The sequence below is a fragment of the Taudactylus pleione genome, unplaced genomic scaffold (assembly GCF_031769625.1).
Source record: "Taudactylus pleione unplaced genomic scaffold, aTauple2 ptg000154l, whole genome shotgun sequence".
Taxonomy (NCBI): Eukaryota; Metazoa; Chordata; class Amphibia; order Anura; family Myobatrachidae; genus Taudactylus; species Taudactylus pleione.
In genome coordinates, this window is record NW_028284556.1 from 7,628,119 (window position 1) to 7,650,988 (window position 22,870).

The following is a 22,870-nucleotide window of genomic DNA, read 5'->3' on the forward strand; positions in this document are numbered from 1 at the left end:
TTTCGTACAGTGGCCCTTCCTGTGGGGGACTAGGTAATGCTTTAGTATTGGCCCATACTTTATTAAATGTTTTCAACTGCTATACTCTGCTCCTGTGACCTGGATCTCTGTAAATGGCTTTGTTTCTCCTGCTTTGTTTGCCATAGCTGTAGAGGCCTTGGCATGCCTACTTTGTGCCCATCCAGGCATAATGGGTATTATTCTAAGCCACAGGACTAATACTTTAGTATTATATGCAGATGATTTAGTGCTTTTTTTAAAATCGGATTATCAGTCATCTCAGTCTAATTTGTTACATTTGATGAGTTAATTTGGTACCTTCTTGGGACTTGCAATTAACTGGGACAAGTCCTATATGCACCCTTTTTTGTGGTCGATGCCCTATCTAGCCCCCTATGGCCCTGCCATTGCAGTAGGTTATCTAGTTTAAATATATAGGTATGTGGATCACTAACTCCCCTCATGTCTAAATTGCCCTAAATACTTGGCCGCAGATTGATTACCTACAAGTGCAATCTCGGGTATGGTGTAAACTCCCCCTTACGATCACGGAGAGTTAAGATGGTTGTGTAGCCTCTTCTGATATTTGTATTGGGAATGTTCACTCTAAAGGCCACATACCATTGTTTCCGGTGTCTTGCTATCATATTTCATGTGCACGTTGTATCTGCTATTTCATCCCTCCTGATGTTACGACATTTTGCTCTTACACATCTATTGTTATTCTACTTGTTTACTTATGTATACGAGATGCTGTTAATGTTTATTCTCAATATCAAAATTCTGGCGATATCCATGTTATACTGTATTGTGTTCTTTTTTTAGTTTATCCCTCTGTATTGTGGAAAAATGTTCTTAATAAAGATTACTCTATTTCAATCTGTCTACCTTTGAGGGTCTCACCTTAGACACTGTCACTACCAAAGTCCTTGCCTTTGCAGATGATCTTTATTATATATCCTTAATCCTTCCTGCTCCCTACCCCATATTTTCACCAAACTATCTAAATATAGCTGAGTCTCTGACCTTCCTATTAACCAATCAAAATCGCTAGCCCTATCTGTAGGCAGAAGCGATTCTGTCCTACTGACCTAGATGAAGACAAATACACTTCTGCTTTAAATGAACTATCTGGTATGAACCAACTACAGCTGAATAACCCACCTATTCATATTCCCTCTACCACTTCTCTTGCCTATTTGAGCCATTGCCCCCTGGTGACTCACCTTACTTGTACCCGGTAATCCCCTTCATATGTTTGCTCTTTTGTTTGTATTTTTCTTTTTTTCATTAAAAATAAAAAAATTAAATAAAAAATAAATTAAAAATTAAAAAAAAATAAAAATAAAATAATAAATATATATATATATATATATATATATATATTTATATATATGACACACACACAGAATTAAACAAAAATCAGTTTACGCATTTGTCCTGCTGCCATGTGGAATGCATTAGGTCCTATATTTGCGAAAGTGAGCTAACCTGTAATACATTGTATGGAAAGTTTTCTGTCATATGGGCAATCTAATATTATTGGCTGTTGATCCTGGTTGGGTACGGGATCCCGACGCCGGAATCACGACAGTTAAGATACTGACACCCGATGATAAGTATCTGATAAGTATCTGAACCCTACCCCTCCCTCCCCGCACCCTATACCTAACCCTTCCCCTTTAGTACCTAACCCTCTCCTTAGTGCCTATTCCCCCACCTAACCACACTACTTGCCATAGGGATGCCCGCACCAGGATTCTGACTTGTGTCAGATCACTTGGCAATTGGTTTATTAGAACTTATATAAGTATTTCTAGTAACTCAGCACTTTATCTACATTAAGCAATCAATCAAGCTAGTTTTTTAAATTGTTTTTATGTTTTCCCCTTTTATAGACAAGGCTTCTGCTTCTACACAATCTTTTAAGTAAGCAAGGGAGCCCACTGACACAAAAAGAATTGACTCAGTTGGCTAGGTAAGTCATGTGACATTATTTTCTTAGTTCTTTATTAAGAATTGAATAAAGTACATTGATGTGAATTGGATACTCCGACCTCTGTTTACCTGACCCATAATTATTGTGGTTATGGAGAGGAGAGCAACATATTGGTTACATGTAGTTCGGTCGGACAGATTGCCTTGGAATTGGAGTCCTAGTTTGCCTGTTCCTATGCTATGGTCCTGTATTGCCTCACTGCTCTTCTACTGTGCAGGCTGGTAGAAGCCTCCATGGGAATGTGTAAATTGTCTTGGGTAAAATACGCTGCTTGTGTAGAAACAACCATAAAAGTAAATTTTGTGCAAGTGGTACTAGGTAATATAGCCAAAATTTACTTTTTAAAATTATTTATTAAATATCTTTAAAATTGACTTATGGCATGCATAAACATTTCTTAAATATTACATACCTCATTGCTTGAGGGTAGGAGATCTTATACTGCATAAAGCATGCAGATTTTCTGGCTCCAAATGAAAGTATCCTCCCATGAAGCAGCAGCAATGGATGCTTGTTGTACTGTGTTAAAAAGCTTCTGTTCTTAAAAGGCCTGCCATATCACTTCCGTTTGAGGCAATACATCCCTCACAGTGATTGCAATTGAACATATGACCAGCAAAACAAGGATCCATTGTTGCTGCTACATTGGCGGGTATTGTTATTTGGAGCCCAGAAATCAGCACACTTTATGCTGTTTAGGAGCTTACACCCTGAACAAACCTTAAAACCTGCATTGTAAGACTGTTGCGATATTGCACAGTGTATGTAATAAAACATATATACATATATTGTGTATATCTAAGTGGTTGACCTTTATCACCATGATTTGGGGGAAATGTACAAACCTTCTAAAAACCTTCTGTAATTTAGAGGTTGATATGATAACACATGCCATTCTTATCCATTATATCCATTCTAAGAAATCATTCTATACTCAGCTCAACGTGTCTTCTCCTAGGTTTTGATTTGTTTCATATTTAAGATCATATTATACATACTATAAACTTTTTTTTTTTTAAATAACCAATCATATTTTGATTTAGGTTCTTTTTACTAGTACCAGAAGCACTGCTGTGTTTTCCTTTTCTCCCCCAAAATATGTTTATTACAGCATGACAATAGTCACATAGGGAAGTCTGAGAGCAAATGGAAATGGTTGTATACAGAAATAAAGTACATATCTCAAGACTAGCAGAAAATCCAGCAATTTTCCGTATTTGCTAAAGGCTTGTTAACAGAACAAGATGATATAAAACATATAGGAAGTCAGACTATCGAGCCAAACAACATCGGTAAACAAATCAATACTTAGCAGTGCTTACCCCCTGGGCCAAGGGTCTAAAATCCATAGAACCAAAACAGGAGCAAAGGGAAAAAAGAAGTGACGAGTAGTGTGGGGGGGAAAGGGTACAATTATCATGGGACAATAGGGATGTGGTTAGCCAATAATTGATGAGCGTACCATGTAGTGTATTGGAAGGGTTTGGGAGCATGCTTAGTGAAGTAAGATAGGTTGTGAATATAGAGTTTCCAGCATTGAAACAATGCCAGAGTTAGGAGTTCTTTACTCTGTATAGTATCCAGACAATCCATAGTGAATAGGTAAAAGTCTATTAGTGGGAGCTTCAAATAGGATTCACCTTTGGAGGATAGCCCGGTGGCCAACTGCTACCATAACCATTAGCAGCTTCTTATCTGTCTTTGGGACGGTAGGTAGGTCTGCTAGGTATCCAAAGAGTGCCAACGCAGCAGAACCACCGTTTTAGAGTGCAGTTATCAAAGGAGACAAGGGTCTCTCAACGTTGTAGGATATGGCGGCACTCCCAAAATCAACGTATGCGGTCTGCCTCCTCAGCCTGGCACTTTGGATAGTTGGAGTGTTTAGCTAGGCCAATTGGACACTGTCTTTTGGGTGAGCGGCAAAGGCAGTACCTTTCGCTTCACGGCCAGACACTTATACCATGAAAGTTAAGGAGCGCAGTTAAGATGCAGAGCAAGGGATCAATAGCAAGATTAAAAGTGAAAGGAGGCATCCCTGCAGAGTACCTCGTTCTAGAGGAAAGTCACTAGAAGTGATGTGATTTCCTTATTTGTTGTTTGTTAGTGTTTTGAGTTGTAAGCTCCCCTTACAGATGCTGTGCCTATCAGTGATTTCTTTTTTTATCTCAAAATGCTAGACTAGAGGTTCTGGCGATAAATCAGCTGTAAACTGTGTTAATGTGTAATTCTTTTAATCTTGACACTAGAATGACTGAAGGTTACTCTGGTAGTGATATAACTGCACTGGCAAAAGATGCAGCTCTTGGACCTATAAGAGGTAAGTGTGGGCATAAAGTTTACATTTTGGCAGCAAATCTCAAGTAAAACCATATTCTCTTTGAAGTGTAATCAAACACAAACATGCAAAAATAAGGAGAAAAGAAAAACATTCACCTAGCTAGTCTATACCACTGTAACTGCTTAATCTATACATTTGACTGCTATGTGCACATGGAAGTGGTTCTCCAATCTGATAGTAATTATGAGGAGAAAACCCTCATTAAATGTTCTACCTGCCTCATATGGTAATTGTCAATGATTTCCATGCTGATTGTACCGAAACAGCAGATTTGTAACAAGCGGCAAAAATGTTCATTAATCTCTTGTCTGTTTTTTGCTGATTTAGTTCACTTTAGTATAAAATCTTAGTGGGTCTGATACAGAATGCTGACTGCGTTTTAATTCCCATGTGCTAATGCTGCCATAACACTTAATGCAAACATTGAATTTAGCATTAAATTTGCACTTAAACCATTGTAACCAGTAAACATTTGTGCAAATTGGTAACTAAGAATGTATTTATCAAAGCGAGAGGGAGAGAAAATTGTGAGAGGTAAAATACCAACCGCTACTGTCAGCTACTATCATTTTTCAAACACAGGTGTCTATTTACTAAGCAGTGTTAGAGGACAGAGTGGAAAGTAATATGGTGCCAGCCAATCAGCTCCCAACTGTCAATTTTCAAATACAGCCTGTGAGATGGCACTTAGGAGCTGATTGGCTGGTACCTTATCACTTTTCACTCTGTCTCCTAACACTGTTTAGTAAATAGACCCCACAGCCTGTAAAATGTTAAAAGCTGATTGGCTGGTACCATATTACTTTTCACTGCTTAGTAAATAGACCCAACAGCCTGTAAAATGGTAAAAGCTGATTGGTTGGTATTTTATCTCCGTTTTATCTGTCTCCAAGCTTTGATAAATACCCCCCTAAATGCGGTCATTACAAAATGGCCTATGGCTTCAAAGTGCTGACTGAATGAGTCCCAGTAAATATATGAAAACTATCTTTATCATCATTATTATTACTACCACCTTTTAGTAGAACCTTTTGGTTGTGTTGCTAAATCTGTATTGTTATTCCATATTTATTTTAGTAACAAAAACATGTATTACTGTATGTTTAAGAGCTTTAGAAGCAAAGCTGATGTTGCAGAATTTTTTGTCACATTTTTTTCCAGTTTTGTAAGGGAATTTGAAGCTATTAACGGCTATAATTTTGTAGTCTAAGTATATTTCCATAAGACTTCAAGACCTTTTAAAACCACTAAGCTTTTATTTTGCTAGCTGTAGATATTGTATTTCCCTACTGTTTTTCCATTTTTCACCTAACCATTTTGCTGTAATAGGTCTGAGCCAAGCTTTCTCCTCCGTGTGGCCATGCCAGTTTTCATTCTTCCATGATACATTGCTCTTGTTAGGAATAATACCACTTTTTTTTCTTAGTATGTGAGTGTGTGTTTGGGGGGGGGGTGGGTCAGGTAAGGGCTTTCTTATGTATCTTGGCAAAATATTTTTTAATTTTAAAAGCACTAGGTGTATAAATAAAAAATAAAATCCTTTGTTAATTTCACTTAATTCAACTCACAAAAGGTTTCTTTAATTTTGCCATTTTCATAAATAGTCAGGATGCCAAATGTATACCATTGGTGTATATGAGACAGGAATTATATGTAAAAGGCTATCTGTTTTGTTTTTATACTGTTTAAGTCAAACAAGCATATTTAAAGTCCTTAGCAGCTCGTAATGAAGCCACATGATTGGGGCTAACCCAGAGTGTGTAGAATGAGGACAAGATTGGATGTTCAGAAAACGTCTAATCCTTTTGTGGACTTCACTCGCAGGATATTGCTTCTTGTGCATCTGTAAATGTACAGTAATCCTATATCGTCCTCTTACAGAACTGAAACCTGAGCAGGTGAAAAATATGTCTGCTAGTGAGGTAAGTCTATTAACTATGATCAGCCAGGTGTGGACTCGGGATAGGGGCATAGGACAAATGTTGCAATTATAGCCTATGGGACGTACAATTGGATTCTGAATCCCACAGTGTGTAGCAGAGATATTCATTAATGTATCAGTTATCTGCTACTGATTGTAATTTGTCAGTTTATTTTATAAATCTATATCTTAGAAAGCTAGTTTAACAACTATGTACTAAGTATAGAAATAATTAGCATCACACGCTAACATGGAAATAGTAATCTCTAGTACAGACGATAAACTAACATGTCGAGATGTAAGCAATCCTATAGATCTTACTAGTACAGATATAACAAATTAGATATGTTTCATAGCAGAATGGTTGTGGATTTTATCTAGCTGCTGCAGTCCCCAAGTAAAATCTGCCAACTCAGGAAGCCAGTTGCAGTCCATGACTGCATTGGTTACACTGTGACTGGCAGTGACTTCCCGTTGGAAGTGCTACCTGCCAGTCACACACAGGATATGCAGTCCCAAGGGGATGTGTTTTCTCCCCCTCGTACTACCAGTCCGGGCTGCGATTTAGCAGAGCCGCTCCCCTGCCTTTCGGGCAGCCCTGCACGGCTTCTAGGGGCTGCAGCCCTTCTGCTCCACGGTAGGTTTCTGTCCTCCCTGAGCTCGCCTTAGGACACCTGTGTTACGGTTTGACAGGTGTACCGCCCCAGTCAAACTCCCCACCTGCCACTGTTCCTGGAGCGGGTCACGCGCCGGCTGGGTGAAGGGCCGGGTGCTTGGAGCTAGAAGTGTTTTGTGCATGTGCTGCACCACCACCGCTTATGTGCATGTGTCGGTCCCAGCACCTGCCAGATCATTGCTTAGGGGCCGGGACCCTGTCAGCCCGAACTGTTTCCTCCTCTCCTCCAGCATTAGGAGTCGCTGCTGTAGCAGATTATCTCATTCATTACAATGGCGTATAAAAGAAGCAATGACCATGGGATAGTATAAAAAAAAAATATATATATATATATATATATATATATATATATATTTCTACTTCAGGGTCCATAGGGTATCCACAGGATACCTTGGGTATAGGTGTGACGTCAGTCGCAGGGCACCAAAGAGTTAAGCTTTCAGCCTCCCAGGATGCACTAGGTCCCCCTCCTATACCCCGCCCCCGGGCCAAGGCACCTCAGTTTAGTTTGGTGCCCGGCCGGAGTCGGGTGCACCTGTTGGAGTGGGGGCTAGAAGAGCCCCTGAAGCTTTTTCTTCATGCAGCTGTGGCTGCACATCTGGATGAACAGCATGGACAGTCAGTCCTGACGTCCATGCTGTCTTCCCTACACCCCGCCGGTACCAGAACGCCGGTACTGATCCGGGGATGCTGGTGGGCGTCTGGGGTCACAGCTAGCGGTGACCCCAGATGCTCCGGACCATGGCCGGATTCAAGGGGGACAGAGGTAAGCAGCGGGGTCCCGCGGTGGGTCCCCGCTGATCACATGGTCCTAAGTCCCCAGGCAGGGGGCTCCCTGGGGACTGGCTGCAGCGTGGAGCCAGGCGACCAACCTGCGCTTCCACTACCCCCTGGGACAGCGGACCGCAGCAGAGCGGTAGCGCTGCGGCGTCCCAGGGGTTAAATGCATGCCAGGGGAGCGCGCCTTCCCTGTCTCACAGCCGGCGCCTCCCCCGCTGCACACAGCCCTCTCTGCATGCTGCCGACTGGTCCTGTGGCAGCGCTCCTCCCCCAGGCCAGCCTCCTCTCTGCTCCTCGGCGGCCATCTTCTCCAGAACGCATGGTGAACGCTGCTGGAAGCGCTGGACGGAAGCATCGTGGTCTGGGTCCCCCCGCATACCTCTCCTCCGCTGTGGCTCAGGTCTGTGTATGCAGCGCTGTGTCCTACCAGGCCCTGTGTCTGTGTAGTTGAGTAATCAGCGCTGTTAGTGCAGGAATTGTTATTTCTCTGCATTGTATGTGACTGTGCTAGCGCTGCCTGTAACTTTTCTTCTCTAAACTGTCAGCTTTATTACTGTCCCTGTTCTTCTGCTAAAGCCCTTGCGGTGCTGCAGGGTGGTCTCTCGCCTATTTAATACTTAATTGGTGAGAGAGGTCACATACGTGGTGCCATCATGTCTGAAAGTGATTTTCCCCTCCGGCTACAGTGTACCACGTGCAAAGTACCGTTAGCGGAGGGGGAGGGTAGCGCGGAGGGCCTTTGCCGGCAGTGTTTGTCCATGGCGCAGCCTATTACGGTTACAGCACCGGTACAGGAGCCGCCCTGGGCTTGTTTCGCTCAGGCGTTAACAGCTTTAGTGGGCCAGTTAGCTCCGCAGCCCGCGTTTACTCCGATGGGTTTGTCCCAGCAGTCTGTGGTGTCGTCACCCATGCAGGGGTTCCCACGACAATTGGTGGTACCCCACAGTCTCCCTATTTCCCCGCTCCCGGGTTCTCAGGAGCCAGCGTGGGTTAACTCCCTGACGAGTTCTGTACAGCACTTGTCGGATGTGTTGCAAGGGGAGTCTGTGATGCGGCCTCATAAAAGGCCGGTGGCGTCTCTGTCCGCTCCTTATGAGGATGACGAAGGGACGTCTGATGATGGGGAGATTCTAGATCCTTACGATCAGGAACCTCTCCATACTAAGGACGCTGATGCTAAGTCCAAAGTATATATTCCTGGACTTATTCGGGCGGTCCGCACAGCCTTGGTGATTGAGGACGAAGTTCCCCCAGCGGCTAAATCTAAGTATGCCTTTTTCAAAGATGTGAAGGGCGATGCCACAGTCTTTCCTCTTTCGGGTCAGTTGGTGGACCATTTAGAGGAGGCGTGGAAACAACCTGGCAAAAGATACCAGCCGCAGAGACGCCTGGCGGTGGCTTATCCGTTCGCGGATAATTATTTTGCTAAGTGGGAATCCCCTCCACAGGTGGATTCTCACGTGACCCGTCTTGTCCGTAGTGCCACATTGCCGATGCCATCCATGTCCTCCCTTAAGGATGCTACGGACCGCAAGGTAGAAATCTGCCTGAAGTCCGCTTATTCCCTTGCAGGGGGGGCAGCACGGCCGGCTATGGCCATTTGCTGGGTTGCCAGAGCGATGGAGCGCTGGGCGGATTCATTAGAGGCTTCTTTTGAATCCGACTGTCCGGCTGAACAGGCGGAGTTGATTGGCAATCTCCGTGATTCGGCCACCTACATCAACGAGGCGGCTCTAGACATTAGTACTCTGGTGTCTAGAATTTCTTCAGCAGCGGTAGCTGCTCGTCGCACCTTGTGGCTGCGATCCTGGAAGGCGGACGCAGATTCCAAGAAAGGTCTGGAAGCGTTGCCGTTTACCGGAGAAGTTCTCTTCGGTCCGGATCTGGATAAGATTGTGGCCACGCTGGCGGCAGCCAAATCTGCTTGTCTCCCGTCGGCCGCTGCTCCTTCTGGTTCGGGACCATCGTCCTTTCGGTCATCTAGGGCCCAGGGCAGGCCCAAACCACAGTCGTTTCCTCGACAGGCTGGCCCTAAGAAATCGGTCAAGCCCCGGAAGCAGGCATGGAGTACCAGACGTCCGGCCCCCAAGCCAGATGACAAGCCTGCGGCCTGACGGTCCGGGCCTCCCTTTGGGGGATCCCAGGGTGGGAGGCCGCCTGCTACAGTTCGCCCAGTGTTGGTCGACCACTACGACAGACACTTGGGTTCTGGAGGTGGTTTCCCACGGATACGCCCTCTCCTTCCGGCACAGACCCCCGGCTCGCTTCTTCACCACGGGTCTCCCATCAGACCGGAACAAGGCTACGGAGCTGCGGAAGGTATTGCACACTATGCTCCAGGCTGGAGTTATAGTGCCTGTTCCATTCTCCCAGAGGGGCCAGGGTTTCTATTCAAATCTATTTTTGGTACAGAAACCCAATGGGTCATATCGTCCGATTCTCAACCTCAAAGCACTCAACAAGTCTTTGCGGGTCCCGAAGTTTCGGATGGAGACCCTACGGTCCATCATTCTGGCGCTGGAACCTGGGGACTACTTGGTGTCATTGGACATACAGGACGCTTACCTGCATGTCCCTATTCTTTTGCGCCATCAACAGTTCCTCACGTTTGCAATCTGCAGCGACCACTTCCAGTTTCGGGCGTTACCTTTTGGCCTGGCAACAGCACCACGTGTTTTCACCAAGGTGATGGCGGTCATGGCGGCTTCTCTGCGGCTGCAGGGAGTCCGCATGTTACCGTATTTGGACGACCTGTTATTGGTGGCAGGACCTCCAGAGCTCCTGTTACGCCACTTGGACCTGACCATTGCACTGCTGCAACGGCACGGCTGGCTAATCAACTGGCAGAAGTCCACTCTAATCCCGTCTCGGAGGATTCTGCATCTTGGAGCCTTATTGGACTCGGGACAGCAAAGGATCTTCGTGACGGAGGACAAGATCTCTGCTTTACAGTCAAGGGTGCGCAGTTGCCTGCACAGCCGCCGGGTGTCCTTACACTCGGCGATGAGGTTACTGGGCTCCATAGTGTCGGTGTTCGACATGGTGGAATACGCCCAGTTTCACTCCAGACCTCTGCAGCACCTGATCCTGTCCAAGTGGAACGGGCTGACTCAGTCTCTGAAGTCCCAGACGATTGTGCTCACCCAGGAGGTTCGCCTGTCCCTTACGTGGTGGTTACAGACGACCCACCTCAACAAGGGACGTCCGTTCTGGGTTCCAAATTGGGTCCTGTTGACAACGGACGCCAGTCTTCGGGGCTGGGGAGCAGTTTCGGGTCCACACTTGTTCCAGGGCAGGTGGACGCCGACAGAAGCGGAGCTTCCAATAAATATCTTGGAACTCCGTGCGGTCTTCAATGCTCTCCAGCAGGCACAGCGGTTTCTCCAGGGTCGCCCGGTGCAGGTCCAGTCGGACAACGCTACCACCGTGGCCTACATAAACAGGCAAGGAGGAACTCGCAGTCGGGCGGCTCTCGTAGAGGTCTCTCGGATCCTGGTTTGGGCGGAGCGCAATCTTCCGGCCATATCAGCGGTCTTCATCCCGGGAGTGCTAAATTGGGAGGCGGACTTTCTAAGTCGCCAGGACGTTCATCCGGGGGAATGGTCCCTGCACCCGGACGTTTTTCAACTACTGGTGGACAGGTGGGGTCTTCCAGAAATCGACCTCATGGCGTCCCGGCACAACAACAAGTTGCCGGTGTACGGGTCTCGCACAAGAGACGAAGGGGCGTCTCTGGTGGATGCTCTGTCCGTCCGGTGGACGTTCCGGTTCGCATACCTGTTCCCTCCGGTCTCCCTTCTTCCACGGGTAATCCGGAAATTCAAACAGGAAGGAGGGACGCTCCTGTTGATAGCTCCCGCGTGGCCCAGACGGCACTGGTTCTCAGACCTTCAGGGTCTGTCCGTGGACAGTCCTCTGCGGTTGCCGCTACGACCGGACCTTCTGTCTCAGGGTCCTTGCCTTCACCCGGACCTGACTCGGCTGTCTTTGACGGCGTGGCTGTTGAGACGGCCATGCTGAGGTCCCGGGGGTTTTCCAGCTCTGTGGTGCGTACCATGTTACGAGCTCGGAAACCGTCTTCCGCGAGGATATACCATCGCGTGTGGCATACGTTCTTCCAGTGGTGTCGACCGAGAGGTTATGCACCGCGGGAGTTTCGTCTGTCTCGGATTCTCGCCTTCCTGCAAGCGGGACTAGATCATGGGCTTCGCCTTGCTTCTTTGAAGGTACAGGTTTCGGCCCTATCTGTCTGGTTTCACCGTAGGATTGCTACAATCCCGGATGTGCGCACCTTTATGCAGGGTGTTCTCCGCATTCAGCCGCCCTTTGTTCCACCTGTGGCGCCTTGGGATTTGGCTGTGGTCCTGAGGGCTCTCCAAGGACCGCCGTTTGAACCACTGGGCTCAGTGGATCTTAAATGGCTAACAGCTAAGACTGTTTTCCTTCTGGCCATTGCTTCGGCCAGACGTGTTTCTGAGTTAGGGGCTCTTTCTTGTAGACCCCCTTTCTTGGTTTTTTATGGGAACAGGGCAGTACTCCGCACTCGGCCCGAGTTTCTTCCCAAAGTTGTTTCCCAGTTTCATGTTAACGAGGAAATAGTTGTTCCGGCCTTTAACTCACCGGGTCTTTCCGTGGGTGAGGCCTCTTTGGATGTTGTGCGGGCCTTAAGGACTTATGTTGACCGCACTTCTTCGTTTAGGAAGTCTGACGCTTTGTGTGTCCTCTGTGGCTTCCGTAAAAAGGGTTGGCCTGCTTCAAAGCAAACTTTGGCAGCCTGGATCCGTATGGCTATTTCTGAAGCTTATCTTCATGAAGGCCTACCGGTCCCTCCTTCTCTGAAGGCTCATTCCACTAGGTCTGTGGGTCCTTCGTGGGCAGCTCGACGTGGTGCCTCGGCAGTTCAGATCTGCAAGGCTGCTACGTGGTCTTCTGTCCATACCTTCGTGAGGTACTACAGGTTTGACACCTTCGCCTCTCAGGATGCTTCCTTCGGGCGGCGGATTCTCCTTTCTGCACAGGAGCGTCCCCACCCTTAAAGGATACTGCTTTGGGACATCCCCAAGGTATCCTGTGGATACCCTATGGACCCTGAAGGAGAAAATATGAGATATGGTAAGAACTTACCCTTGTTATCTCTATTTCTACGAAGTCCATAGGGTTCCACAGGACTCCCGCCCTGTCGCACCTGTGCTGCAGATGGGCTTTGCTCTGGTCACCGGTTTTCCGTCTCCCTCTGGTGAGAATGTGATTCTTGTATGTGTCCAGATCTTTGTTCTCTCTCTTCCTTCTCCTCCTCCGGCCTATGGCTTGGTAACTAACTGAGGTGCCTTGGCCCGGGGGCGGGGTATAGGAGGGGGACCTAGTGCATCCTGGGAGGCTGAAAGCTTAACTCTTTGGTGCCCTGCGACTGACGTCACACCTATACCCAAGGTATCCTGTGGAACCCTATGGACTTCGTAGAAATAGAGATAACAAGGGTAAGTTCTTACCATATCTCATATTATATATATATATTACACACACACCCCTTGAAGAAGTCTCACAGATGAAACGCGTTGGGCATTGATCCCTCTTGCCTTATGAACGTTTGTGCTGATACTTGAACTCAGATAAGAATTGACTTTTATATTGCTAAAATATTTATTTATGTATTTATTGAAGAAACTCATTCACCTGAGCCAATCCTATGAACTGTTTTTACTTGCCTTTGTACTGTACCCATTGTTTGCATTACCTATAGCCCCATTGTTTTACTGGCTTCGATCTCCTTATTAGCTCCCTCTTTGTTTTAATATATATATATATATATATCATTGTTTTTATTCCATATTGTATTAATTAAAATGTATTATATATTTATTCACCACCTCATAGTGCACTTTATTACTTTTATTCGTTATAGTATCTATTTATTCACTTACACTTTATTTTCTCTATGAAATCCAAGCATTAATTAGCTGCTATTACACTGTTTGCCTACCTGAGAAATTTGACAGTCGCTGAATGGTACACCCATCTACACACTAACTTATAGCAGATATCCCTTACTTATTATACTGTTCAGCTGACACCCTGATATCTAAAGGGAGGCAGTTTCTATTTATTTATAGGCATTTATTTATTCATACCAGTGTCTCTGCGTTACATCTATTATACTTGATTGTTTACTTATATTGAGGGGGTTGTAATCTGTCAATGGCCCCATTTTATCTTCACTTACATACACACACACATATATTATTATTTTTATTTTTTTGTAGCAGAAGGAGACTGAAGCCTTTGTTCCAAACTCACTCAAGTTTTAACATTGTATATTTGAATATCCCATGTCCCACCATTCATTATCTAGTCCGAAATCATGGGACACGTGGATGCCATTCACATTCTTGCTATACAGATCATAGTACACATTAGTAGATTGTATACTGTTGAGCTGCTTTATTTAGCCTATCCTGCAGTCTCACCACGAATATGCAGGTACCTTTATTAAATGAAGTCACGGTAATCCCAGTCCTTTTGATACAATTTGACTGTCAACCATGAATAATGTTTTGAGATATTGAAAGAGTAGATGGCAAAATTCCCAGTGCATCCCCGACATTTCAGAGAGTCTGTTCCATGACCACAGTCGAACCTCACTATTCTTATGGCAATGAGATATGCTTGGTGTAAGACTCTAAACCTGCTAGAATCTAGGAGAAGATATGGGGTAGTTTGGGATGTAAATACATTTCCTGTATGACCCCCGTTTGTGAAAAATGATTACACCATGTCATTAGTATATAATTGTTCCAGACTGTGTCCCAGCCAAAGAGTTCTCAACTCTGCTGACACCAGTTCTCCAAACCTACATACGTGGGTGTATGGGTCTATTCCAGTATCTCATATAAATTTTTTGTGCAGCATTCCAGATTCTTATGGCCTGCATCAGTAGGAGGAGAGTGCCTGCTGGACATACCTACTAGTATAGCCTGCAAAGAGGTGTGAGCGGTACTGGACTGTTTTACTGGTTTCTGTTCCCTGTTATGGTATTCTGGATCTGTACACAGATCCTTAAATATTTTAATTTTACAGCAAAGTAATATGGTCTGAGATTGGGGAAGAAGCCTGCTTCAGTCCTGGCACCAAGACTTGTAAGCATTCATTTTAGACTACTTAGACTCTTTAAAGGGTCTTTTTTTCTTCTGAAGTCACTCATCCCTTGCCATGTACCTGAAGCTGGCCAATTTGTTTGCTTCTATACAATTCTCTAGCTTCAGCAGGGAGTGCTGCTTTCAGCAACTGATCTCCAACTTTCCCAACTGGGATTGTAACACAAATGTAACTTCTGCTTGCCGCTGCCCACTTTTATGAGTCTTCTCTGACATTAGGTAGCCCTCTGCCAGTGTACATAATATCAGTAGCTGACCATGGAATATGTACTATTTTGAAGCTGACCACTCACTAAGTTATGGGAATTCCCTCAATGGATATGTTTGAATATTCCTGGTATAATTCCCATTCCTATTGTTGAATAGTTGAAACTTTCAGGCATGTGGTCTGATGCATGTGTCAGCCAAATGATACCTGTTTCCAAATTTTTTTTTTAATGTATAATGGTTTAATAGGAAAGCTTGTATCTAATTCGTTATATATGTTTTCTTGTTATTGCTAGATGCGGAATATCAAATATTGTGACTTCCTAAGCTCCTTGAAGAAAATAAAATGCAGCGTGAGTGCTTCCACCCTGGAATCTTACATTCAATGGAATAAAGACTTTGGTGACACCACAGTGTGAAGAAGTCAGAACTGTTGATCCAGACAAATGGTCTTCAAGCCAGCTTGCCCAAATGCAGGTTTGGTTCTGGTAGCATGTGGGAGATGCTTGTGTTTTCAATGGACAAAAAAAATAGCAAACCTCCAAATGTCTGCACTAAACCTAATAAATGAATTGATGAAAATGAGAACTTGTACAAATGGGAGTTTTACCAAGACGTTTTTATCAGCCAGAGTGTTTTGAAAGAAGTCTTCACTGTGCATTGAGATGAAACTGGATAATGGCAACTTTTTTTTGTGCTGTGTCATGAGCTCAGGTGCTATAATAAATTGGATGTGGGAAGACCCGTGCCTTGAGTTCATATTCCAGCATCTATTGTGTGCCTGCCCTTCGTTTTAATAACTTAATACCTTATACTACTAGCAGTGACTTTTTGGGAATGTGTATCGATACCGGCTGTGAAAGAAAAGGCTAATGGTAAAGATATGGTTTGCAAAAGTAGCTGTTCTTTTCGTCATGTGCCAAAGGAAACCTTTTGGTGGCACAGAAAATAAAGGGGATTTAAAAAGCACATCAACAAATTGTGAAGCAGCTGGTTTGCTGTGTGAATGTCCTTCAACCGTGTAGTCCTCTTCGTCATGTGAATATCATTAGCTGGAAGCAATTTGTGGATATCTTAAAGTAATACTAGCATCTTTGAAACCATGCATGAGACACTTGGTCACCAAATATTTTGTGGATAAAGCTAGTCTATTTGCTTCACAACTAATTTCTAAATAATGTAACTGATGTTTTGTTAGTTTTATATTTATTCACCTTTTCATAAAACCTGTTTTGGAAAATTAATGTCTAACTTATGCCCAGGGTCCACAGACGTCACAATTTGGTTCTAGCTGGAATGCACTTCTATTATTCATCCATTGGGACTGTAAAGGGTTAAAGTATTAGGAAGCCAATACTTCTATGTATGTTACTGCTGTATTATTGAATGCTGCTGACGTCTAATGACTGATTTGATATTTAAGAGCTTTGTACACTAACCTGAATGAAAATTAGATCTTGTGTTACTGAAGCTGGCCATATACTATATTTTTTCACGCGATCCAACTAACTATGATGACCTGGCCAATCAAAAGATTTTGAACGGCCTCCATACATTGTGCGATTTATCGTCATGATGTAATGCACACTGAATGACAATGGTCACAATTGTTGTTTAGCCGTTTTTCAGCGTTGGATGATTATAGTTTATGTACATACACTGAACGATCGTTCTGATCTGATCATTAGCCAGATTACTTGGAAAAATCAGGGTATGGCCAACTTTAAAATTTTATTACACTGGACAAATAATTCATCTTTAGTTGATGGCCATGGCAAGGATCATACATATATTACAGTAGGATGCTAAAACCTGTGCTTTATATTCCAATATTTGTCGCAGCCATATTACTGCTTTTCGTTTTCAGTTGGGAACTATAGGATAAATTTGTCTTTAGAAATTAATGTATGCAAATTTTGTACTCCGAATAATCTGCCCACATTTGTCATAAGGGTTCAGAATAGATAAAAGGTGGGGAATCGGATTACATTTTTCTTTTGTTTGCACTGCATTAAATTGCTTAGTTAGAAATACATCTGGGTAATACACAGAAATCTAGTTTGATCAGTTAACACTGACGCTCAGATTTATTTTACTGAGTGCCAGTTTAAGGCTGAAATTTAAAAGGGCAATGCTTAGCACATGTGTTTCTATTAAAAGCAGCTCCTTTTTAAATTTCAGGCTTAAATATTCTGGGAAGCTCAGTAAATAAACCCCTCAGTGTTCTAGTTATTGTGGGATTAGGCAAAGAGAAAATCTATATTGAGGTTCGGTATGCTTATAAAAAATAGGAGTTGGGACCAATCAACCCATATGAAGCTTTTCGAACAGGCCTGACTTACAAAATAAAATCTGTAGCTACTTATTCAGTGTATTTCTGTTGAGACTGGTCTTGTAGGTAAAAAAAATAGTTATGGAAAAACTAACCCATAAATGAAGTGAATAGAAATGTAGTACTCTTGCCTTAAGAAAATGATAATAGAAGTTGCCTAAAATGTGTTTCTGAATGTTGGACTAAAATTCATCTTGCCTCATTGGTTATTAGCAAGTTTAATGTTTTTAATGTTTAGGTTTCATCTAATCCTGTAGGCCTAAGATGTTTTTGTGTTGTTTTTTTTCTTGACCACTGCTCTTTAATAATTATCCTGAATGACTTAATTCAAATCTAAATTCCTGAATTATTATTTTTGCTGGTAATGCTTATTAAAATTTTAAATGACCTGAGAAATAAAAACTTAAGTAAGACCAATTATGGGTGTGTTGGTTCATGTATTGTATGTATGTCTTTATCTATTCTCTCTTCTTCGGTGATACTGGATATATCTCATATGTGGAATACATGGCAGACAGCAATTTAAATAGAATGACTGTTATATCCAGTCAACTGATGTCAGGATGCAGCCTGGGATCGGTTGCTACTCACCTCCGCATCGGCGTCCTTGGGTTTAGGTATTCAGTCGCTGGGAGTGGAAGTGAGTAGTGGCTGAGTATTCTCCCAGGGTCTGCTAGGGCTTCCGTGTGCGTCCTGGTTCCCGTGGTAGTGGACATGGGCGTAGCCATGTTGGTCCATATCATCTGACTAGTCTCCCAATGATAGCCCTGGGGTCACTCAGCTGATCCTCTGATCCAATGACCAGCTACCTAGGGGTATATAGTCTCACTCCAGGAACAGGAAGATGCTGTTCAACTTCTCTGTTCCAGTGATTGTTATGCGCTCCAGTGTTTTCCACAAAGTATCTACAGTGTGTTGTATCAGTCCTCACGCTGACATCCAGAGTTACTTGTATTATCTCCCATGCTAATTCTCAGCTTGTTACTTTAGCGCTCTCACAGAACTCCAGTGTTTCATGTAACAGTTCCTGTGTTGTGTTTTAGTGTGCTGTTTAGCTCTCAGGCTGACTCTGTTACATGTCAGCCTTCAAGCTGATTACTAATTTAGCTGTCAAGCTGCATCCTTGTGTTTACTTCTCCTTACATTTCTCAGTGCAGCCTTGCGACTGGATCCCTACCAATTCTCAGTGTATTTCTGCGTCTACATTTCTCAGTGCAACTCTGCGATTAGGATCCTTATCGATTCTTAGAGTTTCATTCCAAGTACTGACTACCATCGATTCTCAGTGTCTTATACCAAGTGCTGGCTACTATCGCTATTCATCATCTCACACCAACTATCGATTACCATCTTCACTCAGCGTCTCATACCAAGTCCTGATTACCAGCGCTATTCAGCATCCCATACCAGGTGCTGATTACCAGTGCAACTCACATATCCGTTTTTGGAGCATCATTCTTCCTCATCAGTGTTTATATAGTCCTCCCATATCTATCTCTGTGTTTTCTCCAGGTACCTGCCTCAGGGGCCACGACCTGTTCACTTGGTGCAGCAAAACCCACATTCCGCTTGGAGGGGTCAATGGTGAATACCATCGAGTGAACTAGACTCTGCGCCCTTGGGTAGGTCTCGCCAATACCTGGGAGAGAAGTATGAAGAGGACGTATACATTGCCTTCCCGTTTCCACTCACCCGCTACCCTTAGCTCACCAGCCCAAGTTCCAGCAGTTGCAGCCTATATACATCCGGGCGTGACAACTGAATTGTATGCATTGAGAAGAGGGGATGCAGTCACCATAGAGTGATCTATGATATAGTTGAAATACATTTATTAACTGACAATAAATATGCTGGCATACAGATGTGTCCTCACTCATCTATGCTGCAGTCACGCCAAACAGCCCCTCTCAGCGCTCCTGGTCTCAGTAAGACACTGCTAGCAACGTTTTTTTCGTATTCAGTTTGGAGCGAAAAGCCGAGATCGGCGAAAAAGTTTTGCCGATGACGTCATTTTGCCAGGTGGAAAAGTATCGCCGTATTCAATTTGAAAGGCGGAAAGTCAATGCAATGTAATATGAATAGCAGGCGGAAAAAATGCAAAATTGGGGTTTTGGGGTACAACATTGTGGGAACCCCCGTGCAGCTTTCAGACAGGTTACCTAAAGGTAAACTGCGTCAAGTTTTTTTTTTTTTTTTTTTTTTTTAACAAAAAGACTTAAGAACACCCCAAAAATTCACTTTCAATTTGGGGGCAGAAAAAAAAAGTTGGGGGACAAAGTTAAAAACTAGCGAACTAGACTCCAGGGGGGGTCCCCAAGTATGCCCCAGGTGTTTTTTTCATTGCAGGTGCTTGCGAAAGGTGGATTTTTAACTATTTTTAAAACTTAAATCTAGCATCTTTAAAATATGCTGACCCGTATTTTCAATTTCCCCAAATTTGCTGGGATAAGTTATTTTCTGCAAAAAAAACCTCCTGAATACTATTCTTCACCACTTATAGAAAAACACTATTTAGCAGCTATTGAGTCCGTTTAAAAACACCAAGCACCTTCAGAAACGCAAAATCGGGGGTAACCATAGCTAACCCCCATGTCAGAGCATCTTTTGGGGGTGTTAGGCTGATTTCCTCAAATCTGAAATGACTTTCCGCTTGTGTAAGTTTTGCCGGGTCCCGTTTTTGCGTACTTTCAAATTGAATACAGGGATACGCGGGCACGCGCGCAATATTTTTCCGCCTGCAAAACACGCGATGTAGGCAAAGTCCGGGAGGCGGAAAAGTATTGCGGGGTCCGCTCAAATTGAATACGGCTCTAAGTCATGATGTAATGTGACTAGGAAGCACCAGCAGATTGCGCTGATTAATTTGATATGAAACACTTGTATATCTGTGTGTGATTTGCTCACACCAGGCATATCGCCCTATATGGTGTATTGAGGCTAGATGAGCAAGGAGGCATCTGTAGCACAAAGATACTAAAAATTGAAAATTACACAATCAAATTCTTAAAAACATGCAGTATGATTTGTACTCTGGTGGCATTTAATAATGGGCTCAGACAAATGGAAGTAGGTTGCGAATATTGAAATGGTCCTGCATCAATATAAAATTGTTATATAATCTAATGGACGGCTCCAGACGTCTGAAAAAGATCTGAACATATTGGTCTATATTTACTAAGCAGTGTTGTTGTTTTTTTTGTTTTTTTTATAAAGCTGATGATTTCTGGAGATTTGCTTTTGTTATTTAAACCCACAGTAGTAATTGAATGCAAAAACCATTGAATATAGTATTCTTGTCAATTTAAATCTCACAGGGCAAAACCACCAAAAATCTGCAGTTTTGAATACCTGCTGCTTAGTAAATATAGACCATAGCATTAAATAGCAGATAACAGATATAAGAAAATCCAAATTTCACCATTGCTGCATTGAGTGTTCTTTTAATAATCAAGGCCCCCATACATCTGCAATTGATTGCAAGGGAGTACAATTCCCTGATGCCCAGATGCCGGGATCGGGGCATCAGTGAAATCAAACATGTTGGATTTCTCTGATTTGCCGATCCCGACCAATTATGATCGTGGTCAGCCCTGGCATGTAGTGAATCAAAATCTGGGCCAATACTGACTGATGGCCGCCCATTCTTGCCTAACCAATGCTTGGAGTTTGTCAGAATTTGTGGGTATTTGTTTGTCCACCCACCTCTTGAGGATTGACCACAAGTTCTCAAAGGGATTAAAGTCTGGGGAGTTTCTTGGCCATGGACCCAATATTTCGATGTTTTGTTCCCCGAGCCACTTAGTTATCACTGCATAAACTAAGGAGAATGTTCATTTAACTGAATTCAGCCGATCTATCCAAGAAATAAAATGAGTAGACAAGGAGTCATTAGTAACATTAGTAAATGAATGGTGCTTGATGTGGTAGTGTCAGGAATACTGTGGAATAGTCCAAATGGGATGTAGTTATATTGCTGCCGCTTGGAATGCCGGCTGTCTGAATGCTGACTTGGGACTAAAAATAGGCGTCGAAATCCTGATGGCCGGCATCCCGAATAAAAGTAAGCGGGGATTGTTAGCTCTTAGCTGCGGGGGAGGGAGGTTTAGGTTAAGGCACCTCTGGGAGGACTTAGGGTTAGGCACCCCTGGTAGGGTTAGGGTGAGGCAAGGGGCAGAGGGGGTTAGGGTTAGGCACCCCCCTGGTGAGGGTTTGGTTTATGGTGCGGGGAGGGGGGGTTAGGACTGGGCACCACCAAGGGAGGGTTAAGGGGGGACAGGGGAGGGTTAGGGTGCTTACGTGCCCCTGTTCGGATATGTCGTCTTCGGGCTTCCTGTACTTCATACCGCTTCTGTCCAAACCTAGAATATACAATAGGTATATGCACTCTCTGCAGGTGAGGTTCGGAGATTGCTGGAAGAATGTAGACTGAGACAGTACTGCAGACTTAGTAGTGTGAGATGTATATAGGAATACACAGGCTGCAACTGGGACTGTACGATGAGTTTGCAGACAATGATAAATAGTGCATGCAGGAATGTACCGGTAGAGGCTGCACACAATAAATTTAGATAGAATCCGCAGGCAGGTTTAGACTGCACACAGGAAAGTATTACCAGCAGATATGCAGGCTCGGGCAGAAAAGCACACTGGTTTAATTAGGAAAGACTGAGCACCAACTGAATACAGGAACAACAGGAGAAAACTAGCACAGTGCTTGAGCACAGGTGTGCCAATGCACAATCTGAAGCCATAGTCAGTAGTCAGAGCTGCTGACGCTGGAACCGGAAACTAGTATAATACAAATTGTACTGGCACAGTGTTAGTGCAAGTGAGTTTAAATAGAGCCCTCTGGATGGTGATTGATAGCACAGATCATGTGGGAAGAAATAGGTCAGTGATTAGATCCACAGGAGTCAGCCATGCTGGCCTCAGGAGAAATGCCATCAAGCCGGGTCAATTCATGTCACAGCATGTGGTGACCTGGAAAGACTGGCCAATTGATGAACTGACAGCGTTGGGTGCGTTAATAAGGCCTGGGAGTCCACTGTGTGACACAAAGCGAGCAAAAACAGGATAGTGAGTAACCACACATTTGTTGCAACAATAGAGGAGAATTTCTGCTTGGTAACTAACCATGGGCCAGACATGGGAGTCCACTAATGATTAGGATGGATGGGGAGTGGAAACCTTAGCTTGCAATAGCTGGGTGTCTGCAGTAACAGGCTTGGAAAAATTAGAAATCTGTCGATTTGTAGCAATGTTCAATTGGAGACCAAGCTTGGCATCAATACAGTTGTCTCGTTAAGTTCATTGGAATGTTCACTTTAAATGCTTGGTTACAGAGTTGGCTCTAAAGTTGTGCACGAGTATAACCAGATCTTTAATTTTATTTATTAACATTGATAACAAAAATCAAAGGAGTATGCTATTATTGGCCATAGATCACCCCATTAATATGCCTGGTTT

The 22,870-nt window shown here is 43.9% G+C and overlaps 1 protein-coding gene across 2 annotated transcripts in view; it reads left to right on the forward strand.

Annotated features, from left to right (window-relative positions):
* The window catches only part of SPAST (spastin), an 81,363-nt gene extending 63,542 nt beyond the window's left edge, over window positions 1-17,821 (forward strand). For both annotated transcript variants that reach the window (XM_088474365.1, XM_088474366.1), the window contains 4 exons: window positions 1,899-1,978; window positions 4,246-4,316; window positions 6,219-6,259; window positions 15,369-17,821. In XM_088474365.1, coding sequence (XP_088330491.1) covers window positions 1,899-1,978; window positions 4,246-4,316; window positions 6,219-6,259; window positions 15,369-15,491 — 315 coding nt within the window. In that variant the 3' untranslated portion in view covers window positions 15,492-17,821. The remainder of the gene's footprint in view (window positions 1-1,898; window positions 1,979-4,245; window positions 4,317-6,218; window positions 6,260-15,368) is intronic.
* The last annotated feature ends 5,049 nt before the right edge of the window (window positions 17,822-22,870 follow it).